The 26033-nt window shown below is 39.7% G+C and overlaps 2 protein-coding genes across 3 annotated transcripts in view; one reads left to right on the top strand and one right to left on the bottom strand.

Annotated features, from left to right (window-relative positions):
- The window catches only part of zcchc4 (zinc finger, CCHC domain containing 4), a 28624-nt gene extending 7476 nt beyond the window's left edge, over nt 1-21148 (top strand). Inside the window, exons 3-12 of the mRNA XM_079669354.1 lie at nt 9658-9930; nt 10177-10257; nt 15879-15951; nt 16024-16174; nt 16271-16371; nt 17951-18072; nt 18511-18586; nt 18667-18718; nt 19190-19337; nt 19453-21148. Coding sequence (XP_079525480.1) covers nt 9658-9930; nt 10177-10257; nt 15879-15951; nt 16024-16174; nt 16271-16371; nt 17951-18072; nt 18511-18586; nt 18667-18718; nt 19190-19337; nt 19453-19588 — 1213 coding nt within the window. The 3' untranslated portion in view covers nt 19589-21148. The remainder of the gene's footprint in view (nt 1-9657; nt 9931-10176; nt 10258-15878; nt 15952-16023; nt 16175-16270; nt 16372-17950; nt 18073-18510; nt 18587-18666; nt 18719-19189; nt 19338-19452) is intronic.
- On the bottom strand, nt 9979-22986 carry LOC307031861 (E3 ubiquitin-protein ligase TRIM62). 2 transcript variants are annotated; one of them, XM_079669356.1, is made up of 8 exons: nt 22968-22986; nt 15628-15794; nt 14971-15191; nt 12766-12861; nt 11925-12161; nt 11815-11834; nt 11589-11728; nt 9979-11006 (listed from the first exon to the last, which is right to left on the bottom strand). In XM_079669356.1, exons 2-8 carry the CDS (start codon nt 15686-15688, stop codon nt 10408-10410), a joined length of 1374 nt encoding a protein of 457 aa, XP_079525482.1. In that variant the 5' UTR covers nt 15689-15794; nt 22968-22986; the 3' UTR covers nt 9979-10407. The 2 variants fall into 2 exon arrangements, with proteins under 2 accessions (XP_079525482.1, XP_079525481.1); XM_079669355.1 differs by lacking the exon at nt 22968-22986 and having other exon boundaries at nt 15628-15864.
- Between the last annotated feature and the right edge of the window lie 3047 nt (nt 22987-26033).

Raw genomic sequence — 26033 nt, 5'->3', positions numbered from 1 at the left:
AATACAATTTTATCTTAACCTATAATAATACATGATCAAATATGTCTTGATTATATTTTGTAGTTGCCGAATCTTCAAAGTTAACTGAAGTTATCAAATAAATGTAGCGCAGTATAAAGTACACTGAATGGGAGTGGAGCAGAAGTATAAAGTTGCAGGATTAGTCTCAAGTACCTCAACATTGTCCTTAAGTACAGTTCCTAAGTAAATGAGATACTGTCTACCGCTGTTCATTGTTCAAGATTGAAATGTAAATGTGCAAGACGGTTTCCTGCCCCTCTATTCAAATGTGGCCTTTCATAAATGATGGTTTCTTCATTCTCGAACTGTTGTGGAGCAGAAGTATAAAGTTGCAGGATTAGTCTCGAGTGAGTGAGTGGATGAGTGGAGTGATGAGTTTCTCCAACATGTGAAACTGATCAGGAAAAAGCCGAGCAAAAGTTCTGAAATCTGGCATTTCATTTATCTCCAGCTCTCGACACAGGTTCGGGAAAGCCCCCTGAGCTTCTCGCTGTAGTATCCATGATTTCACCCATTTAGTGCGGTTTCTCCTAATTCTTCGCTTCCGCCTCTTGAGACTGTTGCTTGAGAATGTCTTCCGCAAGCAACACTCCAATGGCTGATAGCTCCAGTATCGCACGAGACATGTTTTCGATGGACGAGAGTGAAAATGGAACACACACGCTATTTCTTGTTTGTTTATATCACGGAGTCTGTTCTTCTTCTCTGTCTTCCGGTTGTTGCCTCTTTTGAAGGACAAATACACACTACCGCCGCCTGCTGGTAAGGAGAGTTATTGCCACTCACGCATGCACAGTTCGTACGTGCTCAGCCGAATCCTTTGCGGTGTGTTCCAGTGCGACACATAGCCAACACGCAGGAGAACACGCCGACGCAACAGTCGGCGTTGGCGAGTTCTCTGGTGACTGCCTAGTGTGTCAGGGCCTTTACAAAACTCTTCACACCAATTTGTACTGCGTTATACATCCTGCCTGCCCGCGCGTGCCGTGCGCTTCCACCCCTCCCTAAAAGCCCTCTCAGCCAGGTTGTGTTGTGACTTGCAGTCTGTTTAATAAATCCAAATAAACACGTTACAAGGGAAGCTTTAGTTGCTGTGTCTTTTATTCTGTCTCTAGCGTTAAGTTAACTTTCACTAACTCGTCAAGCCGGAGCCTCTTATACTTCCGGTTTCCGGATAAGGGGTTACCAAAAGAAGAGCACTGCGTGTAGCAGTAGAATTAAACATTACAGGTTGTGAGTGACATTAGTAATTTATTTAAATTTGATATAAATGTATAATTAATTTTGTATTGGTTTTTCAGTTGAATTCTACTTAAAGTTCAGGGTAATAAACTGTTAACATACCGTTCAAATTACTTTAATTTGTTTTAACCCTTTGGAGTGGACCGTCACGGCGGTGTGATCAGATCACATGACCTGTTCAAGCCGGTGCCGCATAAAAACAACAGTCCGGACAACATTGCTGTGTGTTTCTGTCGAAAGTAGTGGCTTGAAACTATATCCCAGTCTTTGTTTCATGCAATAAGACCAAGTAAACACGGAGATACAATGATATAAAGTTAATACATTTCAAAAGTATGAAAAATGGAAGCACATATTTGAATATCTTCGCCGTATTTGATCATTTTACAAAAACAGAAAATACTGGAAACTGTAGATCCTGCTCAGCAGGATGTATATGTGTATTTCTGTCAAAAGTACTGGCTTGAAACTATATGCCAGTCTTTGTTTCATGCAAAAAGACCCAATAAACACGGAGATACGATGATATAAAGTTAATACAAATATATTTCAAAAGTATGAATAATTGAAGCACATATTTTAATATCTTTGCCTTATTTTATCATTTTACGAAACGGAAAATACTGGAAACTGTAGATTCTACTCAACAGGATGTATTTACCAGGGAAGGGGTGAGGTAATCAGGTAAACGGAGTGATACGAAGCGAGACGAAAAGAGACGAAGAGGGACGGCGGGAACCGAAGAGAGACGGCGGGAAATGGAGAGAGACGAAGATATACGAAGACAGGCGGCGGGAGACGAAGAGAGACGGCGGGAGACTGCGATTGAAGTAAAGTGACAGACAAACATTGAGAATTTAGATATAGTTAGATAGATTTAGAGTTTTGAAGATTCAACTATGATGAAGAGAACTCTGAACGTGAGTCAAGCTATAAGCTTGTTTTTTGACATGGAGGAGGAGGAGCCTGTGATGTTGCCTGTGTCGTAGTTGACAGAAACTGCTTTGAAGCGTGGCACAGATAAAGACAGAAAAAATAGATTTTTGTACATTTGTATATATATATTTGTATTATATTTATAATAACACTTTTGCCTTATCAGAATGAAATCCCATGTACATTATTTAAGCTTTTAAATGTTTTGTTGTGCCTACTGTGTCTGTTGATAGAACTTGAGAAATTAGGAAAAAACGCCTATGGATACACCTGTTATTTGTTCATAAAATGTGTATATAGGTTCATGCTACCTCAATAAAACGTTCACATTATCATAGTGACATCCCATGTATATATTTCCAGCTTTCAAATGGTTTCATTGTGTATGTTTGTGTTACCTATATGAAAATTAATATCATTTTCAAAATCAGTTTTTACGTTTTTTTTGTGTGATTTTGGGTCCAAAATGTTCATATAGTATCTCAAAATGAAAGAAATAACTATCAGGTTGTATACAGTGGGGCAAAAAAGTATTTAGTCAGCCACCGATTGTGCAAGTTCTCCCACTTAAAAATATGAGAGAGGCCTGTAATTTCCATCCTAAGTATACCTCAACTATGAGAGACAAAATGAGGAAAAAAAATCCAGAAACTTACATTGTCTGATTTTTAAAGAATTTATTTGCAAATTATGGTGAAAAATAAGTATTTGGTCACCTACAAACAAACAAGATTTCTGGCTCTCACAGACCTGTAACTTCTTCTTTAAGAGCCTCCTCTGTCTTCCACTTGTTAACTGTATTAATGGCACCTGTTTGAAGTTGTTATCAGTATAAAAGACACCTGTCCACAACCTCAAACAGTCACACTCCAAACTCCACTATGGCCAAGACCAAAGAGCTGTCAAAGGACACCAGAAACAAAATTGTAGACCTGCACCAGGCTGGGAAGACTGAATCTGCAATAGGTAAGCAGCTTGGTGAGAAGAAATCAACTGTGGGAGCAATTATTAGAAAATGGAAGACATACAAGACCACTGATAATCTCCCTCGATCTGGGGCTCCACGCAAGATCTCACCCCGTGGGGTCAAAAATGATCACGAACGGTGAGCAAAAATCCCAGAACCACACGGGGGGACCTAGTCAATGACCTGCAGAGAGCTGGGACCAAAGTAACAAAGGCTACCATCAGTAACACACTACGCCGCCAGGGAATCAAATCCTGCAGTGCCAGACGTGTCCCCCTGCCAGTACAGTACATGTCCAGGCCGGTCTGAAGTTTGCTAGAGAGCATTTAGATGATCCAGAAGAGGATTGGGAGAATGTCATATGGTCAGATGAAACCAAAATATAACTTTTTGGTAAACTCCACTAGACGTGTTTGGAGGAGAAAGAATGCTGAGTTGCATCCAAAGAACACCATACCTACTGTGAAACATGGGGGTGGAAACATCATGCTTTGGGGCTGTTTTTCTGCAAAGGGACCAGGACGACTGATCCATGTAAAGGAAAGATTGAATGGGCCCATGTATCGTGAGATTTTGAGTGACAACCTCCTTCCATCAGCAAGGGCATTGAAGATGAAACGTGGCTGGGTCTTTCAGCATGACAATGATCCCAAACACACCGCCCGGGCAACGAAGGAGTGGCTTCGTAAGAAGCATTTCAAGGTCCTGGAGTGGCCTAGTCAGTGTCCAGATCTCAACCCCATAAAAAATCTTTGGAGGGAGTTGAAAGTCCGTGTTGCCCAGCGACAGCCCCAAAACATCACTGCTCTAGAGGAGATCTGCATGGAGGAATGGGCCAAAATACCAGCAACAGTGTGTGAAAACCTTGTGAAGACTTACAGAAAACGTTTGACCTCTGTCATTGCCAACAAAGGGTATATAAGAAAGTATTGAGATGAACTTTTGTTATTGACCAAATACTTATTTTCCACCATAATTTGCAAATAAATTCTTTAAAGATCAGACAATGTGATTTTCTGGATTTCTTTTTCTCATTTTGTCTCTCATAGTTGAGGTATACCTAGGATGAAAATTACAGGCCTCTCATCTTTTTAAGTGGGAGAACTTGCACAATTGGTGGCTGACTAAATACTTTTTTGCCCCAATGTAGTTTAGGTTGTCCTTAAAAAAAAAAGATACCAAACATTGACATGCCAAACATTTCTTAATGGGGTTTAGTAAGACAAGTCAAAAGTATTCGAAAACGGCCAAATTAGCCCAGGACTCCAAAGGGTTACAGTTCAATACATTTTCAAAGTCAATGAATAATCGTATTTAATAATCGTGATATCAATATTGACCAAAAATAATCTTGATTATGATTTTTGCCGTAATCGTACAGCCCGAAAGTTGTCAATGTTAAAGAGATATTCACAATTTTCTTTTGTTTATTTGTAAATTAATTATAGTGTTCACAGATCTTTTTTCTATTTGTGAAAATATTTTGCGTATTTGCTGATCCGGTTTACCTTTGCAAATTTATTTGTGAGTTTGCAAATATTTTAAATGCATTTGTGGATGGTGTTTTACATTTACAAATCATATATTTACACACATTATTTTTATGTTCACACAAATATTTATGAGACAAATCTAAGCCCATAGAAACGCATCTCGCCGCTTTCTGTGCTGTTGGGCGGGGCGGGACGTGTAGCACAGTGGCAGGGTTGGGAAGCAAAACTCAGTTCCGAGTAAGAACAAATAACAATTATCCGGTACCGGGATTAATAAGAGTTATGAGGACAGGAGGCAGAGCCCCGCTGACGGCAGCTCTCTCTCTCTATGCTTCGTATCAGCTGATCGCTGCATGGTGCAGCTCAGCGTCTCTCTCTCTCTTTCTACACACAGTGGATACGCTGCCCGTTTAACAGCCTCATCTTTGTCAAACTTTCTCTAACACGTAATGAAGGTTATTAAACGTTTTAGCTCCTATGTTGTCAATATTGACCGCCATTTCCTTTATGAAGTAAAGCAGCCTCCCTGTCTGTGTCCTCACGCTGTCCTCACATCCCCGGACCCCCAGACTCGGAGGAAACAAGGATGTCAGTATTGTTTATGAAGCAGGGTATAGAAAGTATATTATTGAAATGAAAATACTATTTATTTACTTTTACAAACATTGAGCAGCTGCAGCATGTGTATTGCAGGACATGTGTTGGACACAGACTGTATGGTTAGAGTCTGTCTCACAGACAGGTTGCAGTGTAACATCAGAGGAGACTGGGCCAATTGTACATTCTCAAACTGCACCACTAACTAAACAATGTAGAGATTATTTTTAATATAATTGTATTCAATAACCGTAACAAAATTAAACAGTATGAAGTTATTTGTGAATAGGAATACAGATTTGACTTAATATTTTCATAAATATATTTTTCTCCCAGTGAAATTGGGATGTGACTTATTTTCAGCCTCTCAAAGAACCGGAATCGAGAACCGAAAATAACTGGAATCGAAAAGCATAACCGGAATCGTTAAAATCCAAACGTTAGCGGTGTTGTAAAACCGTGGGAAAATGTACAATACGATGCCGAAGAAGAAGATTCCAGTGGCCCCAATATTTCAATAAATTGCCAAACTCACTTGTCTCTAAAAACTTTTTCTTACACTGACTTAATGTAAATATTTTCCTACTTTTACATTTTGTTGGCTGTAATTGGCCCTTCGTAGTGTATAATGACAGATAGTCTAGATCAGGGATGGGCAACTTTGATGGTGGTGGGGGCCACATAATTGATGTGCTGGCCACCAGGGGGCTGCAGATTCACTTGGAACACACACAAATTCCATGTGTTGTATGTAATTATTAAAGGAAGGCTTCAGTCATTAGATAGTTAATAAAAACTAAAGTATTTATTGAAACATTATGTTTAAACCATACCCTGAAGAAATCAGCAATATTCCCCGGTAAATAATGATTTTATAGCTCTTTTTATCAAAACCTGTATATTCCGTCAGGCAGCTGCCATTTTGGCCATTTTCAGTAGTCACATGATCCGAAAAACTAGGTCGCGACGTCATCTATGCGTTCACTTTGTAAACACGACAGCTCATTCGACGAAAACATGGCGGAGTATTTGAGTTCGGACTCGTCAGCCGAGGAAGAAGTTTTGAGCAATGTGGAGAGATTGGACAGGGGAATTCAGCCATACAGGTTCGAGCCAAGTGGCCAGAACCGTCAGGAATCCAGGGACAGTGACGATCATGAGGATGAACAGCACCGTGATCTTGCTGGAGACGATCCCTTTACTTGTGCAATTGATTTCGGGGGGCGAGTAGGGAGACCTGTACATGAATGGTGTACTTGCGATCGGTGTGTAGCCATGGACAATCCTCTTATGAACATATGTTGTCATGAGCTTGAAGAGCTTGAAAATAAACTGTTCACAGACGACTTGGATTGCATATGTTTACACAGGGAATTCGACACTGTGGTGTTAGAAAAAGCTGTATTGAGAACAGCACTGGTTGCCATAAAGGATGTGAAACGCACCTCTTTGGTTGAACCAATAAATGAAAGGTGGGTAAATTTGACGGGTACAGCCCTTTCTTCTTAGCATTATATACTTTACAATTATTATTATTATTATTATTATTATTATTATTAATGGACATATCAACTAAAGACATTTTATTTGGTTAGGAAGTTCTGGATTAAAGATTGAATTGACTTTATCAAAAGTTTTATAATGACGTTTACATTCTAGGAGGAAATTATTTTCATCCTCAATCTCATGGCAATGTTTGCACAACCTGTCATTTACAGTAGTATTTGTGTATCGACCCTATTCAATAAGAAGTTTATGGTTGTTAATTCTAAAGCGTGTCAAATGGATTCTGTCTACAATTGCATGGCAAGGACATGAAGGACAATGACAGATAATTTTCAAAACCAAAACTTTACTAAGTATAGCCATGATAAAAGAAATCAAAAAGCATATCTACAGAATGCACTCTTTATAGAACAATGTAGGCTAGGAGTCCTAACACAGGGCTGCCAACATTTGAGTTCAGCTTGGAGTGAGATTTTTTTTTGGTGAACCGAAAAAAGAAACGTTCATGTGTTCAATTTTTAAATATTGAAGTTAAATGCATCAACCTGGTGCACTTAGAGAGCAAAATGAATTTATGGTAAACAGATTTTCTTTTTCTTTATTTTGCTGTTCCTTCACTTTATTTTTATATTTATATACATTTGTTTGGACGAAAACTTAGCGTGAGGAAAGGCAAGTGTGGCGTGAGTGCGTGAGATATGGGTTATTTGCGTGACTCAAGCTCAATGTGTGAGTGTTGGCAGCCCTGCCTAACATAATAATGGTACAATGTAGTTGAAAAAATTCCATAGTAGTTAATCAAACAAATAAAGAAAGCATTCCGGAGCATTCACGGAGCACACATGCACACGGAGCATTCCATGGATTGTTCCTATCCGAATTGTGACAATGTTTCGCGATACAATGAGGCATATTTCAATAGAATTGTGAGAGTAACTAGAGTAAGCAACATGAACAAAGCACATACGTCAATTTGTCCTCGACACCAAACGCATAGTTCACGTCACTTCCGGTAAAATAAGTCATGTGACTCGTCAAAATGGCGCCGCCCACAGGGTTGATGTTATTTCGGTAATTAATCAGCTTAAAATCACTGATAACGTCATCGGATAAAAAAAGAAAAAAAAAGACTGGCAGAGACTGGTCTGTTTTATCGGATGATAATTATTTAAATATGTGTGTCATAAGGATTCCCTCCCTTTAACAAATATACTAAGTCTGACATCTTCATTGACATTTTACAATCTTTCAGGGAATATCCTCTAATAAGCTCACTAAACAAAGATCAGTTCACAGAAATGTTATTTAATTTTTACAATTGGCATGTTTGTATTGAACAGGTTAGATAACAGTGGAATAAAACTATTTTAAACTATTGGAAAAAACGGAAAATGTGTGTGCATTGAGATTAACCATTAAGATGACATGAAGTGATGAACACCAACCCAGACATTAGTTGTCTAACTTGAACCTAAAACACTTGTAGCCAGTCTCTGCATTTTGCGGAATAAGGGGAATGTCAACACAGACACCTGTCAGCCCGCACTCTGCTGTTCCTCAGCGTCGCTCCCCCTCCCGCTAAAATTATGAATGAAAAGCGTAGTAATCATAGATAACACGGCAGGGTCTGCGACAGTTTCTTTTCATCTGATTTCAAATAAACAAAGTCTTGGTTTTTAGAACATTAAACTTGTTTCGCCAAATTCAGATGATAAATACAACTTTTAAGCTTGTAAAGGCATAATTACAAGCGGTAACTTAACGTCACAGCAGGCATAACAACAGCCGGTGTTTCTTGTGAGGGTTTCCCCGGGAAACAAACACAATACACACACGCGTCACAGATTCTTTCGCGGTATTTGAAATCATGTACACAGTTCGCGACGTAACTAGGAGTCTAGTGGACTACTACAAGTAAAACAATTAAAAATAAAAATGTATTTATAAATTAATTACGTTGTTTATAAATTAATCTGAGGGCCGCAAAAAGAGGGGGTGGGGGCCGCCATTTTCCCATCCCTGGTCTAGATATATATCCTTCACGTGTCATTTTTTATATATTATACTTTTTAGTTCACTTTTTTATCTTCTACTTGAGAAGTTTATATTTTATGTTTGTCTGTTCTTTTTCTTCATCACATTGTGTGCAAGGCCTTGTTTACATGCTGCTGTGATAAAAAAAAATTCGACGATACTAGGAGTCTAGTGGACGGTATCAGTACTACAAGTAAAACAATTAAAAATAAAAATGTATTTTTAAATTAATTACGTTGTTTATAAATTAATCTGAGGGCCGCAAAAAGAGGAGGTGGGGGCCGCCATTTGCCCATCCCTGGTCTAGATATATATCCTTCACTGTCATTTTGTATATATTATACTTTTTAGTTCAGTTTTTTTATCTTATACTTCAGAAGTTTATATTTTATGTTTGTCTGTTCTTTTTCACCATCACATTGTGTGCAAGGCCCTGTTTACATGCTGCTGTGATAATTTTTTTCTCCCAAATTAAGATAAAAATAAATCTTATCTTGGTCTTAAAAGACAAATTCCGTGCATGTAAGAGGATTTCCTACTGACAGGCAGAGAAAAAAAAAACTATACCAGCAGCTGTAAATGAGCAGAAAACATAATGTAAAAATGTGTTTTTATAGGTAAAGTTTAGTAATCAAAGCTTTAATCAGAGCGCTCAGTGCCGGCTGTCGTGTCTGGAAACTGTGGCATACATCAAATGCTCGTCTGTTCACATTAACTTAGATTTTCTTTAGGCCAACTTTGACTTGACTTTTGATTTGAATGGTTATAATGTCAAAACATCATGCCCAAACTCTTAGCTCCCATAACAAAAATGAGCATAGTCATCAACTTTTTCTAAAAGGTCTGTCATTTGTCCCTCAGGTTTAAAAGGTTGGGCTCCCTGCGGCTGGATGAGAAGAAGTTCTGTCAGGATTGTCAGATGTTGCTGCTGCCAGCAGAGCATGAGGCCCACTCCTCTCACAGGTCAGTGGGGGTCTCCAGTGCTCAGCTGAGGAGACCCAGTGTGCTGCTCCGTCCTCTGCTTAACAAGAAGAGCAACGCCCAGTACCTGTTCACCGACCGCAGCGCACACTTCCTGCTCAACTCCCTGGCTGGTCTGGGATACAACAAGGTGCTTTGTGTGGGAACGCCCAGGTGAGGGAGATTACAACAATATTTTTTATCAAAAAAACAAGCACGTCATTTTTGCCTAGTGGTCAAAGATACCTTTATTACAAAGGACTTAAAATACCAAATGCATATGAACTGTAAGGCAGGTGATTTGTGCTGATAATGATACATGTGGCAATGCATGGAACTACGCTGAAAATAAGCAATGAATGACCTTTTAAACATTTCTCTCGAATTATTTTAAGTCAATAATGATTAAAGTCTTTCCAGACTTCAGGAGCTGATCACGCTGCGGAACCTGGAGGGAAAACATGAGCCAATGAAGAGTCTGCTTCTGGACATTGACTTCAGGTTAGCTGTCTCATCTGTTATCATGATGTATTTTACTGTACAGCTGCTCTCATATAAACCTATGAATAAATTCGACACAACAGACTGCACACATCATTAGCAAAACATCCAGATATAGCCCTGATCACTGTCTGGTGTGACACTGCAGCATCATGCAGTGCTGATGGGACAGAGCTCCAGGTGATTGGGCCACATCTGGTTCTGTGGTGGTCTCAGGAAGCGCACGGCAAGGTACACAGGCTGGGTGAACTGGTGGTGAGCGCGGTCGAACACTGGTGTCACCGCTGCTGAGAACATTTGTAGGACCGCCATGGTGTCTGCGTCGTAGAAAAGCAGCTGACCCTTGTCATAGTTCAGCCATATCCCCACCTTTCCCAGCTGCGTTTGCCCGACGCCTTTGCACGCTACATGCCGGTCGTTGTGCCACGCAGACAGATTGCTGTTGCGGAGCTCCAAGCACCAGGAGTTCCTGTTCCGGCCCAGTTTGCTGCCCTTATCCTGGCCCTTCCTCTCCATGCTGGCATAGGCCACGCCCAGAGCCCAGGCAGAGCAGCAACGCACGTCCACCTCCCAGTACCTCTGCCCGGCTGTGACTGGAGCTGAGCCCAGAGCACAGCACACCTTATCAAACTGGAGGGGGTGAGCTGGTCCCGAGCAGGCGGAGCCGGAGAAGGACAGGCCCCACCCCTCTGAGGTCACCGTGATCTGGCTATGGCAAGTCTGCCTGTCAATCACCATGGGGGAGGAATCTGCAATGACACACAGTTTGAGATTTGTGGGTGATTTATTAGCTTTCATCAGTGATGAAGATTGAGTTAGGGTTTTTTTTTGTTTTAGATTTTTTTAGACATTTATATTTTGACACTTTAATTCAAACATTCATCTTTAGTATCTTTAAGTCTGCACCTTTTTAACATGAATTCCAAATCTATTGTATTACGTAGAAAAATGCTTTATATTGATAGTAAATACCATAGGTTTCATGTCAACATATAACATTCAAAAGGGCTTGATTTAAATTCCAATCTGAGGCTTTTCCAATCGAAGTGTACCTTCCCAACTTTCTCCCGATATCATGGCCCACGTTGTGGGAATTTGTGTGATTAGTCTCTTAAGCAGGTGGCCCCTTGTAAGGCAGCATCTTTGAGTGCTGCTTAAAACTGAAAAACCAATTTTTGTGATATATAAACAAAATGTGTAAAGTATTTTATCACTATTGACATGATTGTCACCTGCCCTAATAAACTAGACTTTACTGCAACACCCTCTAGCCCCGAGTGCTTTAGCTTGTGTAAGGTATTCCCATGATGGAGCGATAATGTCCTCAATACCTAACAGCAGCGTCTTCCTCTGCAGCTGAGCTTTAAGTTGTTTGGAGATGGACGATAACGTTTTGAGGAGCCTTTTAAATCTCTCTTCATTCAGGCGGATTTCCTTCTCGGTGACATCCGGTTTCTTATGACTGTGATTTCTTTCAGAGTGATCAAAGAGCAGATGTTAGACAGAAAGTTCTCAAACTGAGTTGTAAACGTTTCATCAAATAGTGCAGTGTTTTACCTCAGATTCTCTGGCTGACCCTTGAAGTGAGACAAACAGAAACCCTGATTAAAACACCAGGAGAACAACACCTTATGTTACTTTATTTGAATAGTTTGCATTGAACAGACCTTATCGTCTTTGTCTGCCAAGGGACTGTTGCTCAGAGCTCTTTGCATGCTGCTGATGCTCTTAGTGACCTGGTCCTGGTGGAGCTGCCAGGTCTTCAGAACCTGGTCCAGTCTGGTCCGGGCCTGTCTCAGGTCCAGCTCTAGAGAGTCCTGCACTGCTTGCTCATCCTGCTTCAGGACACAGTGCATGTTCTCGAAGTGCTCCTGAACGCGTTGTTTCATAACCTCTGTGCTCTTCTTCAGGGGGGACATGAGATTATGACAGCCAAAGGGTTTATATGTTATCAGCCTATTAGTCTAGTTGCCAGCATAGTGTACTCTGAAATGTTGAGTACCCCACATTTTTTCGTTAGAAATGTACAGTTAGGGTCCCCAGCACATAGAATTTGTGATTTCGACCACCATGAGCAGTGTTGCAACCATTGGATATAGAGAGCAAAAGATGAAAATTATTAATCTGTCCAATGTCTGCTACATTTTCCAAATCGACCCAAAATGCATAAAAATAAGCCCACAGAGTACAAATATTGGTGTTTTCTGATACTGAAAATGTCAGAAATGGACTCGGCATCCTCAATTACCCACATTGTCCACATACTGTAGGCTATAATGGTAATTCATGCTTATTAACAAAACTTGTGCTAAATGTGCAAATTGCCCAACATATGCAGGTTAGCATCCGGCAGTTTCTATGGGCTGGGGACCCTACTATACATCTCTAAAATAAAAATGTGGGGTTTTCAACATTTCAGGGTTCAGTTTAGGACTCTGAGCTGGCATCTAGACTATATTGCCTGTGGTGTTTATTGGAAGTATTGAGAGCTTCTGGTCCTGTACTCACAGAAAGATCCGCCTTGCGTTTCTTTAGAGACTGGATGTGCGCCTCAGTCCTGGTCCTCTCTGCCTGCAGCTCCTCCACACGTCTGAACAGCTGATCCTGAAGGGTTTCAGTATTGACATGAAAGTAGCATACCTGCCAGCCCTACCGATTTGGGCGGTAGTCTACCGCTTTTGACATGTTTCTACCGCCTACCGATTTAGCTGGCTTTCCCTACCGATTTAAATCTTCACAATTTATGAAAAATAAAAATGCCCTTTAGCGCACCATAGACAATGGACTCGACTTTGGCTCCTATCCAATGAAATTGGATTTGCTCATCGCGTGATTAGTGTTCGGTCTTGGCGCCCCAGTGTTGTTTATCCATCAGAGATGTTCAACAATACACACAACTACAGGTTTTGATATGGAAATTCCGCGATGAATGGAACCCCCGAGAAGAAGAAGCCCACCAAGCAGTGGGACAATGTGTTTAAAGTAGGGCTGTCAAGTTAATGCGTTAATAACAAAAAAAATGAACGCCACTAATTATTTTAACGCGATTAACGCATGTGTATTTTTTTTCCTCGGCTGACCCGTAGTTTCAGAGCGCATCGAGTTTAAAATAACATCTACAAGCTGATGCTGACAGCCCCGCTCCTGCCGTGCGCTTGCGGCAGACCACACTTCCACTTGAAATGTTCAGAGGTTGTGTTTAATATTCATGAGAATATTTGTCATTGTTCAAATGATAATAAACATTAGCATAAAGCATATTTGTCCACTCATATGTTGATAAGATTATTCAAAACTTGAAAAATATTCCTCTAAGGTACATTTAGAACAGATAAAAAATGTGCGATTAATCGCGATTAACTATGGACAATCATGCGATTTAAATATTTTAATCGACTGACAGCCCTAGTTTAAAGCCAAGTGGACAGCAGATCACGAGTTTATCGAGGTACACGAAGGTCTGTTTGCAGGGAAGATAAACATCTTCAAAAAATGCACCTGCTGCAACTGGAAACCAGACCCTGAACTTCTCAAGAAAGCCAAGTCTGCTACATACCAAGCACTAAAGTGACTGACCATTGTATGACCAATTTTTGTGAAAAATGGATGCAATATATTAAATGCATGGTTTATACCTGTAATTACTGTGGTTCCAATTCTTCTGATTATTAATTAGTTTGGGCTTGAACATTTGCCACGTACAAACCTACCTCTTTTGGAAAGGTTGGCTTGTATTAAGTAGACTTGCAACTTTGACAACCTTAAGCTTTTGAACTATACAAACTAGAAAACACACCAGTAATATTGGTTTGTTGACTCAATTAATTGTTTCTGCAACAAAATATGATTTGACGATCAGATAATAGATTTATTTTTAGATTAAACAGTGTTTTGTCCAAACAACAGTCGACCCAAACCAAAAGACAGTTTACTGTGATAGAAATGGTGATCACATTTTATTTGATATTTCTGCATGGTAAATTATTCAACAATAATGTGATGAGCCATATCTGGATCATAGTCACAAGTTTTCATCACCTCATTTACCAACATTGCCAACCTGATTTTTCTAGTCTATCCTGTAACATACCTGGAAGCCATGTTTATATCAGTTCAATTTGAAATGTTCTTCAGAAACATTGTAATTAATTCGCTTCTGTTTTTTTCTGCGTTTCCATGTTCGCTTGACCAGCTTTGTTGCACATTTCTGCTCCACACTTCCTCGTTTTAAATCAGAACAGCTCTCCACTTTCAATATAGTATATAGTATTTGTCATATTTTATCATATTTTTACTGTACTCAGTTTCTCACATAATTATATTTTGGGTAAATATCGTCTTTCTTTTTTGTTTGGTACAATTGTCTTAAAATAGTTTTTAAAAATAGCTTTTTATTATTATTCTTTTTTTGTCTTAGCATGCACATTTATACCAAAGCAAATTCCTCGTCTGTGTAAACCGACTTGGTTATAAAACCGATTCTGATTCGAGATGCACATGCACTTTGATGTACTCGTTTCAGAGTGCACAGGTGTATTAAACTACACCGTGGTTTCTAAAATGACTCATCAGTTTGAGCTTCGTCTGTTTGTTCACATCCTTTAAGGTCTGTGAAAAAAGTCTTCTCTGCATGCAGATGAGACTATGTGAAATCATTCCCAAAACTCATACTCAACTCATACAAACTTATATAATAATATAAGTGTGCCTCACCATGCTCAGGTTCACTTTAGAGGGTTGTCCAAAGTTCTTTTGCAGTTTAGGAGAGCGAGGGAAGGGCTGGACCCGGTCACTGCTGGAGTCCAGAGGAGAGAAGCCCCGCCCCTCCTGCAGTGCACTGTGGGAGCCTGCAGGTGAGCCTGCGGCGGGGGCCGCAAGCCCACTCTGTGCTAACTGTCCATCACCAACAGATAATGCTTCCTTTCCTGCCATCTCTTTTCAAAATGACAAACGTACATATATTTACACTCTTTCTGACAGATTCCTCCTTTCAAACTGTGTAGGCATTCTCTGAGTTTTAGCTTCAACTGTAAAACAGTAAACCAGTTCTTCAGGTTTTACAAAATCTGTGAAAACATGTCTATTCTGAAACCATGAAAAGCATTTTACTCAAACTCTTTCAAACACTTTCTCAGCAAACTTAACAAAAAAAACAGAACTAGTTAACATTTCTGAATGTTAAGCATTGCATTTTGGCATATTTAGCATATAAAACTGCAAAATACCAGGTTTTTGTTCAGTCACACAAATCCTTTTCTACTGGGGAATCAACTCTTAGACCTCCACAGGTTGTAAAAATCATATAATCCCGATATAATCAGATACAGTCCTTCATTGTATTCTTACGCATTTTTAAATAAAGTTTCTTACCTGCAGTGATTCTGTGCTGTGTCTCTGCTGTTTCAGTAAAGAATGTGCAGGGTGTGTTCATGAGTTACGAGCTGCAGCCTGTAGCACATTTATTGGAACTTGGATACACACATACGTCAGCTGCGTTAAAGTAGATGAGTTTAAACTTGCTCTTGTTTTGCAGCCTGCTGTTAAGAGAAGAACCAAACAGAAGCAAAGTCATTTGAATTTGTGAATGCCGACTAACACATTCTTTCTTCATAATGTTTCAGATACGCTCAGTTCTACAGCCAGGATGAGTTCTGTCACTACAACATGTTCAACCACCACTTCTTTGATGGAATGGTACAGTCCGAACACCTTTGTTTTAGATATTGAATGTATAGGATAGGATAATAAAGCTCCTTCTCTTGTTAGGCTTCCAGTGCAGTCCTTCAGGCCTTCCTCACAGAGAGTGAGGGGGGGAAGCTGGTGATGGTGGCGGACCCTCCGTTCGGGGGCCTGGTGAAGCCTCTGGCCAACAGTTTCTCTCTGCTCTCTCAAACCTGGAGGAAGCTGCAGAGCTCGGGTCAGTTTCACTGTGGAGTCTGATGTTTATCCTTTTCTATTTTCCAGATTTCTGTCTATTTGAGGTTAATTAGAAATCTACTGTGTTTCTGTGCAGACGGCAGCGGTGCTGACATGCCCATGATGTGGATCTTCCCATATTTCTTTGAGCCTCGCATCTTGGAGTGTCTCCCCTCACTCACCATGCTGGATTACCAGGTGATCCCTTTCATGATGATGTAATGAACATATTGATCAAAACAGCTTTAGAATGTCACTGTCATTCATCATGAGGAATGGTTCCTGTGTTGGACCTTTTTATTTAACATTAGATGACAGAAATGATGACACCTCCAGCAGATGAGAACTAAGGTGCAAATACTTTTGTATTCACAGCACACCTTTTCCTTTTGACAAGCACATATTTAACCATAACATAATGGAACCCATCCATATTATAATAATATATTGCCAAGTGTTTTACTACTGTGACGAGTACAAAGGTGTGCTGTGAAAGTGATTGACTGCAAGGCTGTCGAGTTTAAGATAAAGATGTATTCAGACAGCATGATGATATGTCAAGATGGAGAACTTTCTTACAAGTAATAACTAGTAGTTATCATGCTCCATATATCATATCCAATAGAGTCTCCTCTTGCTAGCACCGTCAGTGTTCAAACTGCAGGAGAGAACTTTGCCATGTAGTGCACGCTTTCAATGAAACTAATGAGTGACATCTTTGGAAACACATGCAATGCAATGTCATGACATGACATGCAATGTCCATAATAAATTCAATTCCTCGTTAATGGCGACGTTTTTGGTGATTATTGGAAATGGTGTTTGAGGCCTCAGTTACCTTAGGTCTGTATTATTCACTGAAGGTGTAAATGTCATTTAGCATCTCTTAAGTCCAACAGTGATTTTTTGTTAATGGAAATAAAGTAACTACCGTAATTTTCGGACTATAAGCCGCGCCTTTTTTCCCATTTTTCGACGCTGCTGCTTATATAACGGTGCGGCTAATCTATGGATTTTTACAGCTAACGGCCACTAGGGGACCTCCTAAATCTATGGATTTTACAGGTTACAGTCCACCACCTTTAACTCTATGGGCTCTATGGCCGGTCTGCGGACCCCCACCTTTAAGCGGCGGGCTCCAGCAGGAAAAGCTGGAGGCCGGAAAAGAGTGAGGCAGGTAGCGCGCAAAAGTAAAAGTGGAACGGAGAGTGGTACGAGAGACAGAACGAGAGCAAGACAGACAGACATTACGGGAGCGAGACAGTTTGTCCCCGTACCACTGGTTGAAAACCACTGCTGTAGATCACTGCCGGTACGTGCGCTGGGAGCGCACCGTTGAAGTTTGAAAGTTGAAAAGTTTGTGTGTCTGAAACGCTATGTGATACAGTACAGTTTACACAGCACAGTACATGTTCTGTAGCTACTATTGCACTAAATGCTAACACTTGAATACATTATGCAAATATGCAACTGGTTTGTTGAAATGTTAATAAATGGGAGCTTCCTCAAACAGCCATCTCTTTCCCGACAATCCCCTCTGTGCACGAACCCTTACATATGGTAATTAAACATTAAAACACCTGCGGCTTATAGTCCAGTGCGGCTTATATATGTACACATCATTCAATGTAGCTGCTGCGGCTTATATTCAGGAAATATAGTCCTTATAGTCCGAAAATTACGGTATATGCAATGCTTCCTTTAGATGAAACACTCCCTGTGCTACCTATTTCTTGTGTTCCTCAAACAATAATGTAAATATTTGATGTGTTTCTAGGTGGACTATGACAACCATCCTCTGTATAAACATGGGAAAACAGGCAGGAAGCAATCTCCGGTGAGGATCTTCACCAACATTTCACCAAAAGACATCGGTCTGCCCAAGGACGAAGGCTACAGGTACCGACATATTTACTGTCCGCTGTAGTTTACAATAATTTGACTGATGTAATCTCATCATAGCTGTATCAATGCATGTGTTGACCAACAAATGAAACATTCCTTGTATGCAAATATGCCAAAAGTAATTATTATGATAGTATATTCAGTTTTTCTGTAAAATGCCCCTATTGGTTTACAATTGTATAATAACTGAGTTTAGGGATCCTTCTCAAACAGTACTTGAATGTATTTAACTTAAGCTCAGCAGCAGTGTTAAAGGCTGATCTGGCACAAGCAAATTACAAGAACTTAAGTTAAATGAATAAGGAAGTTAAAGTATGATGATGAGATTACACAGTATAAATTCCAGATTAGAAGTAGAAAACCCCCAGCCATGCAGTTATTTTATGAGTGTTAAAGGTCATGTGTGTTCTCCTCTTCTCGTCCTCATGTTAGATTTTGCTCTGTGTGTCAGAGATTCGTCTTGTCCCTCAACAAGCACTGTGCTAAATGCAACGTCTGCCCGTCCAAGGTATAAAACCACCACCACATATCATATTTTCTCATCATTTATTTTCCTCACAAGTTCTTACTTTCACTCTTTGTCTCCAGGACGGCCGAGAATGGAAGCATTGCTCAAGGTGTGAGAAGTGTGTGAAACCATGTAAGTCAATCACTCATAATTCCTTTATTCGTCCCACTGAGGGGACATTTACATTGTTACAGCCAAAGTAAAGTTGGAGACAAAAAAATAAATCACTATTTGATAAATGGCATGCACATAATAGTCAAAATATAAGATAAAATATATTGCAATTTACAAAAGTACACATTCTGGTAGAAAAGAAGCAGCAGCAGCATTTATACAAATAAATTGTAACATTGTAAAATGTAGTGTGGTAAAAGCTAGATAACAGAGGTGAGATTAAAGATTTTTGATACAGTATTAAAATGGTCAAACTCAGAAAGCAGCCAGTAATAAAATTGAGTCTTTGTTTTGTTCTGATTTTGTTATTTTTAACTTATTGCACAATATATACACAATCACGTCAGAAGTGTACATTAAACTACTTAACCCTCCTCTGGCTTTTCTTTTTTAAATATTTTGTCTTTATTGAAATTCTTTAATTTTCAGCCTGGAGACACTGTGCGCCCTGTGGCCGCTGCGCCCTGCCGGACCACCCGTGTGGACTGAGTGAGGGGACAGAGGGCTGCTTCAACTGCGGCAGCCTGAAGCACAAACGCAAAGCCTGCTCTGTCCAGGACTCTCAGAGGACCAGGAGGTGAGTCCTCAGAACTGTCCCTGCTCAGTGTTTGAACTCCAGCTTGCTCATATTAACACTCAATATTTGCATGTCTTAACTTGTTTTTGTTTCGGTCTGTGTTTTGTCCCTCCAGTAATCGACCCAATGCCAAGAGCGGAAGCAAAAATGTGTCTCATTGTCCCAACCAGAAGCCTAAAGTTAAGAGGAAGTCTGGAGCAGCCCGCAGAGCAAAGAAGCTGGCCACTCAGTCAGTGACCTCAGCAGAGTGATTTTATATACAGCGACTCAAGCGACTGTACAACAGTGTTAGCAGTGCTTTGGCTAGAATAAAACAACAACAACAACAACAAATACCTTGCCCTGCATTTTTCATTTATATGTATAGACATCTAGTGTTGGTGTTTATTTATACAAATCTGTCAATATATTTATAAAAATATTTACATGGCAGACTCTTTGATCTTAGAATCAAGTATCAACCAATTACTTTTTAAATTGTAGTATATGTATTTGGAGGAAATTCAATTTAATTATTGAATCTGCATGAATATATTTTTGTCCACCAACAGAACAATGTGTAAACACAATATCTGACAAATATGGTGCAGCTGTCTGTAAAGCGTCCCCTGTTCAAACAGCCCCCCCCAGCTGAAAGCTTTGGAAAGAAATCTAGAAAGTGGAAAGAATGAATAAATGATGAACGCGTTTATATAAAGGAGATACATAGATGAGGAGGGCAGTATGTATAATGATACATGACTTAAAGCCAGATCCGGCGCCAGAACAAAACTACAGAGAGGACATATGATTTTCATGGGAGGGCACATAAAACCAGGGAGGGGGGGGCCGGAGCTCCAACAAGCCGTTTAGGACAGAGTGAATACCGGTGAATACACATACTTCACAGAGATGCTGTATGAGAAACCAATGTGAGTTTGGAAAATTGCACAATATAAATGTATTCTAGTAGACCTCAACAATGGAATTATGATCGGTAGAAATGGCCATGACCTGGGACCTTTTTAAATGAGTACTGGTACTATGGAAGGAGTCGCTGTGATGAACCAACACGTACCATTTTACTCTGCTCTAGCTTACTGAGTGCTGGAGAGAATTCTTTGTTTTGGTGTAGTAACCGAAATCTCAATTTTGTGATAAATACACATTCAGTTAAAAAAACATCATGCCATTCTAATAATCTTTCCACACACAAACGCCAATTTTGTGTTGTGATGTGTGCAGGATTTGATTCCTAAGCTTGTTCAACCCTGAGCCTGTTTTTCAGGTCTCAGGCTCGAAAATGACATTCCCTGAACAAATGACCATATCTTCCCTTCTAAAAGGGTTAAATTAATCATCTTTGTTCTCAAAGTAATGATAAACCTGTGAGTTGGATGTAGAAAAGTCAGAAATCAATATAGATGTTTATATGTATAGATATATTTAGATGCCCTGAGACACAGTTGGGGGGGGCCCCCCCTGCTTAAGAGGATGATGAATAAAGTTAGAAAGTGAATGACTCAGATTTCAAAGCCACTCCTTCAGTGTGAGTTATTTAAGTTCTTTAAATTCACGTTATTCCCCTCGACAAATATTTTATCTAAGTCTGTAAGCTGGTTTGATAATTTCTCTGTTAACTTTTTTAATTATAAGGTATGTAACCGATAGCATTTAAAATGTACAAAAAATTCATGATTTTGATTGTGAAATATAACCACAAGACATGTGCCAACAACAGCAGCAGTGCTTCATGACCTGTGACCTAAGATTTTCATTGTCATATCTACACCGCAGCTATGCACAAATGACAATAAAAGCATTGAAAATGATCGCACCAGCTGAATGAAGCCACAGGGTGGCAGCGTGGTTCTGCTGTCTCATTATCCCCATATGTTTTTATTAACAGGAGGCTTTAAGATGTTTATTAGTTACTGTGTACTGTAAAGATTGTGCAGCTTGTTGATACTACAACAAATATGTGTCCTTGTACTAGACATTGATTTCCTAGTGTGACAGTCACTGTGTAGCTCTCAGTGGAACACGGCTGACTTGTTTGCTGCATTAGATTTATCCTGAGTCACATATGCATGGGCGTAGGAAGCATCCTCAATGTTGGTGGGACGATTTGACAGGGGGTGTGGGTGGGTAATGGAACTCACCTTCTCTAGGGGGGTCCGGGGAAGATTTTTTTTTTAAATGTTGAAGTTAAATGCATCAATCTGCTGCACTTTGAGAGCACAATTAGGGACTAAATATATCTCTCAACAGCACCCATGTGAAACAGAACTGTAAATAGATTACATTTTTCTTTATGCATATTTTACAAATGACTCCTTTTAAACTGTATTTTTGTGTCACTGTCCTATAGTATGAGTTGGAATTATTTCATACCTGTTATTCTATTATTTTGTATAACTATAATGATCATATAAAGGTGTGCCTTGGAAATACTTATTTACATAAATGATTACCAAACCGTTTGAGACCCACTACTTAAACTAAAGTGAACTATCTAAACATTCAGAGTCCTTTACCTCACTGAGCTGTAGTTGTCAGCCTTTCTGACAGGAGAGGACTCTCCCTCCACCCAAAACAATATTTGCACCGGGGCCAATCACAACCTTGTTACACCACTGGGATCATACCTGTGTTTAGTCTAGAAAAAGGTAAATGTGTGCATTTTATTATAAAGTTGTGTATATTTACAGACTGTTGCAAAAACCAAGAGGCCTATAAACATCAGTTTAAAACTAAAAGAGCTTTACAAAAAAGTAACACAATTAAAGATGTTTAGAGTTTTTTGAATTTTTTGTCAAAGAGATGCTGATTTGAAACTGTTGTTAGATAAAGTTATGGCATTTCCTGTTTCTGCCGGAGAGAGGGGAGTTTGTCCCAAAGCTTGCCGCTGTATTTAGTCCCTCCATCTGACAGGAGGGAGCCTCATTGAGCTGCAAGTGTCACTCCAAGGAGTTCATTCCGTCACGGAGGGGGAGTGTTTAGGGGTAGGGTATGTGGCGTAACAAGGTTGTGATTGGCCCCGGTGCAAATATTGTTTTGCCCCCTCCCCCATCGGCCAAAACATAAGCGCACGCTGATGCACTCACACACGCACGGACATACACTCTCTCTTGTCCTTTCTCTTTTGAACGCCGCTCTTGTGCTTTGGTTTGCTGTACATTATAAATGCAAGCTATTACATTTTGTATAATGCTGCCGAACTTGCTGCTGCTGGCTACAGTACAGTACAGGTTGATTAAACGGTTCGCTCACCACGCAAGGTATCACATGACATGAACATATTTTGTGATTTATTCACTTTGCTTTTAAAGCTCTTGGTGGTATGTTTATTTCCGGCACTTTACTGTATGCCCTGGTAATACATATGTTGGGGGAAATTGCAACACACAAGAGCATGACAGCTTTAAATATTGCAAGCCACTTGGTCAAAAATGTCTACCTTTTTTTTTTTACATGCCAAGTATTGATTTTCAAAGAAACAAGATGCATATAGCATGGTGTTGCTGTCTTTCACTGAAGCTAATATTTTAATAACCTCTTTTTCAATTCAAATTTCAGCCATATTTTGTGGATCTGGAGTTTAATGCATTTAAAAACTGTACTAAAGAGTAAAGACGTGTAAAGACTTACGTATCTGCATGGAAGAAACAACTGTTGTGTTTTCAGCTTTTTCTACAGCCGCGTCAGGGCCAAAAACTCCATTACAGTAGCCCAGCTCTAACAGCATGATGCAACACGCCAAGGAAAGTTAGGGTAGTCCTCAAAGTGTGACACCTTGGAGCAGCTTTACGTTTTTGGGAAATCAAAAAACCAAGAACTCAGGAAAGTAACAGAGACAAAAATAAGAAATCATGAGGAAAACAAAAGCAGGAAATGTAGGCAGAGCGGGGCGGAAGCCATGAGCTAGAAGCAGAGCAGACGTGAGGTCCAAACACTGAGAGATCCATATCCGTCAGGCTTCCTTTCTGTGAGGTGGAAATGAGCCAGGAGAGATGGAGACCGGATAAACAATCAAATTAGATATAAGATAAAATGTGGAAGAATGGAGCTTTTTCTCTATAATCCAATACATTGTATGTTTACACATTAAAACCGTATACCAAAATGGGAGGAAATAAAGTGTGTGGAACAGAAGGAGAAAGGACAGGTGTGTTTCTTAAGAGATGAAAAGAGACCAACACAGATATTTTCACTGTATCTTTTCTTCAGCTCAGAAGAATCTAATTAATTGATATTGCGTAATGTAATTGAATAAACCATAACTCACTAATGATCATCTTATTTCAGATGTTGATAATGAGAAAAGAGTCAATCAGACTCGAAATTGACCTTTTGAAGAAAAATATTCTGCTCATTGCCAGGTTATTGCTTTTCCTTTGAACACAATTCTGAAGAAAGCAGGAAGTTGGCAATGAAAATAAAAGTCTTAGGCTCCCTTCGTATATGGCGTTTAAAAATGAAATGAAAAATGGAGTTATAAAGGCTTGAAATAGCACAGAAGTTAAAACAAAAATAAACAACGTAAATGTAAACATTTAATTTAAATGGGTATAAATATGTATGTATGTGTTTATACATATGTATGTACACATATATGTAGTTGTGAATATGACTACTCCATATTCTAACTCAACTATAATACCACGTATAGATAAATTGAAGGAAGTACTTTGAAATGAGTCATCCTCTTCAATCTGCCCATGAAACGAGAGCCTTTAGCTTGGACTGCAGAGGACATCATGTTAAGAAGAGGCCTCACTGGTCCAAGTTAGCCAATATATTTATAGGAATCAGAAATAAAGATCTTAGAAAAATATGTTCTAAATATGAATCAATAAAATAAGATGTATCAAGGACACTCAATAGAACATCACAGCAGTGCTTTAAAGAGACTTGGCGTGGGAACTTGAAGGTCACCGATTCAAGTCCCCGAAAGACCAATAGCTACCGAGGTGTCCCTGAGCAAGGCAGCGTTCCCTACACTGCTCCCCGGGTGCCATACATAATGGCAGCCCACTGCTCCTAACACTAGGATGGGTTAAGGGTATATATATATGTACAGGACTGTCTCAGAAAATTAGAATATTGTGATAAAGTTCTTTATTTTCTGTAATGCAATTAAAAAAACAAAAATGTCATACATTCTGGATTCATTACAAATCAACTGAAATATTGCAAGCCTTTTATTATTTTAATATTGCTGATTATGGCATACAGCTTAAGAAAACTCAAATATCCTATCTCTAAATATTAGAATATCATGAAAAAGTATACTAGTAGGGTGTTCAACGAATCACTTGAATCGTCTAATTAACTCGAAACACCTGCAAGGGTTTCCTGAGCCTTGAAAAAAACTCAGCTTGGTTCAGTAAACTAAATCACAAGTATGGGGAAGACTGCTGATCTGACTGCTGTCCAGAGGACCGTCATTGACACCCTCCATCAGGAGGGTAAGACACAAAAAGAAATTTCTCAAAGAGCAAGCTGTTCACAGAGTGCAGTTTCAAAGCACATCCACAAAAAGTCTGTTGGAAGGGGGAAATGTGGCAGGAAACGCTGCACAACCAAGAGAGATGACCGCAGCCTTAACAGCATTGTGAAGAAGAGTCGCTTCCAGAATTTGGGGGAGCTTCAAAGACAGTGGACTGAAGCTGGAGTCCAGGTATCAAAAGTCACTGTTCACAGACGTGTCCGGGAAATGGGCTACAATAGCCGTATTCCCATGGTCAAGCCACTTCTGAACTCAAGACAACGGAAGAGGCGTCTGACTTGGGCTAAGGAAAAGAAGCACTGGACAGTTGCACAGTGGTCCAAAGTCCTCTTTTCAGACGAAAGCAAGTTTTGTATTTCATTTGGAAGTCAAGGCGCCAGAGTCTGGAGAAAGGCTGGAGAGGAGCAAAATCCAAGTTGCTTGAAATCCAGTGTGAAGTTCCCACAGTCAGCGATGGTTTGGGGAGCCATGTCAGCTGCTGGTGTTGGTCCACTGTGTTTCATCAAGCCCAGAGAAAATGCAGCTGTGTACCAAGAGATTTTAGAGCACTACATGCTTCCGTCTGCTGAAAAGCTCTATGGAGATGAGGAATTCATTTTCCAGCATGATCTGGCACCTGCCCACAGTGCCAAAACCACCAGTAACTGGTGTACTGACCATGGCATTACTGTCCTCGATTGGCCTGCAAATTCCCCTGACCTGAACCCCATAGAGAATATGTGGGGTATTGTGAAGAAGAAGCTGAAAGACACCAGACCCAACAATGCTAATGAGCTAAAGGCCGCTATTGAAGCATCCTGGGCATCCATAACACCTCAGCAATGCCACAGGCTGATTGCCTCCATGCCACGCCGCATTGATGCAGTAATCCGTGCAAAAGGATTCCCAACCAAGTACTGAGTGCATTAATGGACATTTTCAAATGTTTGATTGTGTTTTGCTGTTATAAATCTTTTTTTTTTACTTGGTCTGAGGAACTATTCTAATTTTTTGAGATAGGATTTTTGAGTTTTCTTAAGCTGTATGCCATAATCAGCAATATTAAAATAATAAAAGGCTTGCAATATTTCAGTTGATTTGTAATGAATCCAGAATGTATGACATTTTTGTTTTTTTAATTGCATTACAGAAAATAAAGAACTTTATCACAATATTCTAATTTTCTGAGACAGTCCTGTATATATAAAACTAGATACAAACTGTTT

Source organism: Notothenia rossii (genome assembly GCF_949606895.1).
Source record: "Notothenia rossii genome assembly, chromosome: 3".
Classification (NCBI taxonomy): Eukaryota; Metazoa; Chordata; class Actinopteri; order Perciformes; family Nototheniidae; genus Notothenia; species Notothenia rossii.
The sequence above is the reverse complement of the archived record's forward strand: the minus strand, read 5'-3'. Positions and strand labels throughout refer to the sequence as shown.

Bases quoted from the DNA above. Each gene is read 5' to 3' on its own strand.
- LOC307031861 (XM_079669356.1), bottom strand. From the start codon at position 15,688: ATGAACACACCCTGCACATTCTTTACTGAAACAGCAGAGACACAGCAC. The intron at 15,192-15,627 runs GTAAGAAACTTT...CATTTTGAAAAG, and splicing joins ACAGCACAGAATCACTGCAG to AGATGGCAGGAAAGGAAGCA. The intron at 12,862-14,970 runs GTGAGGCACACT...GAAACCCTTCAG, and splicing joins CTAAAGTGAACCTGAGCATG to GATCAGCTGTTCAGACGTGT.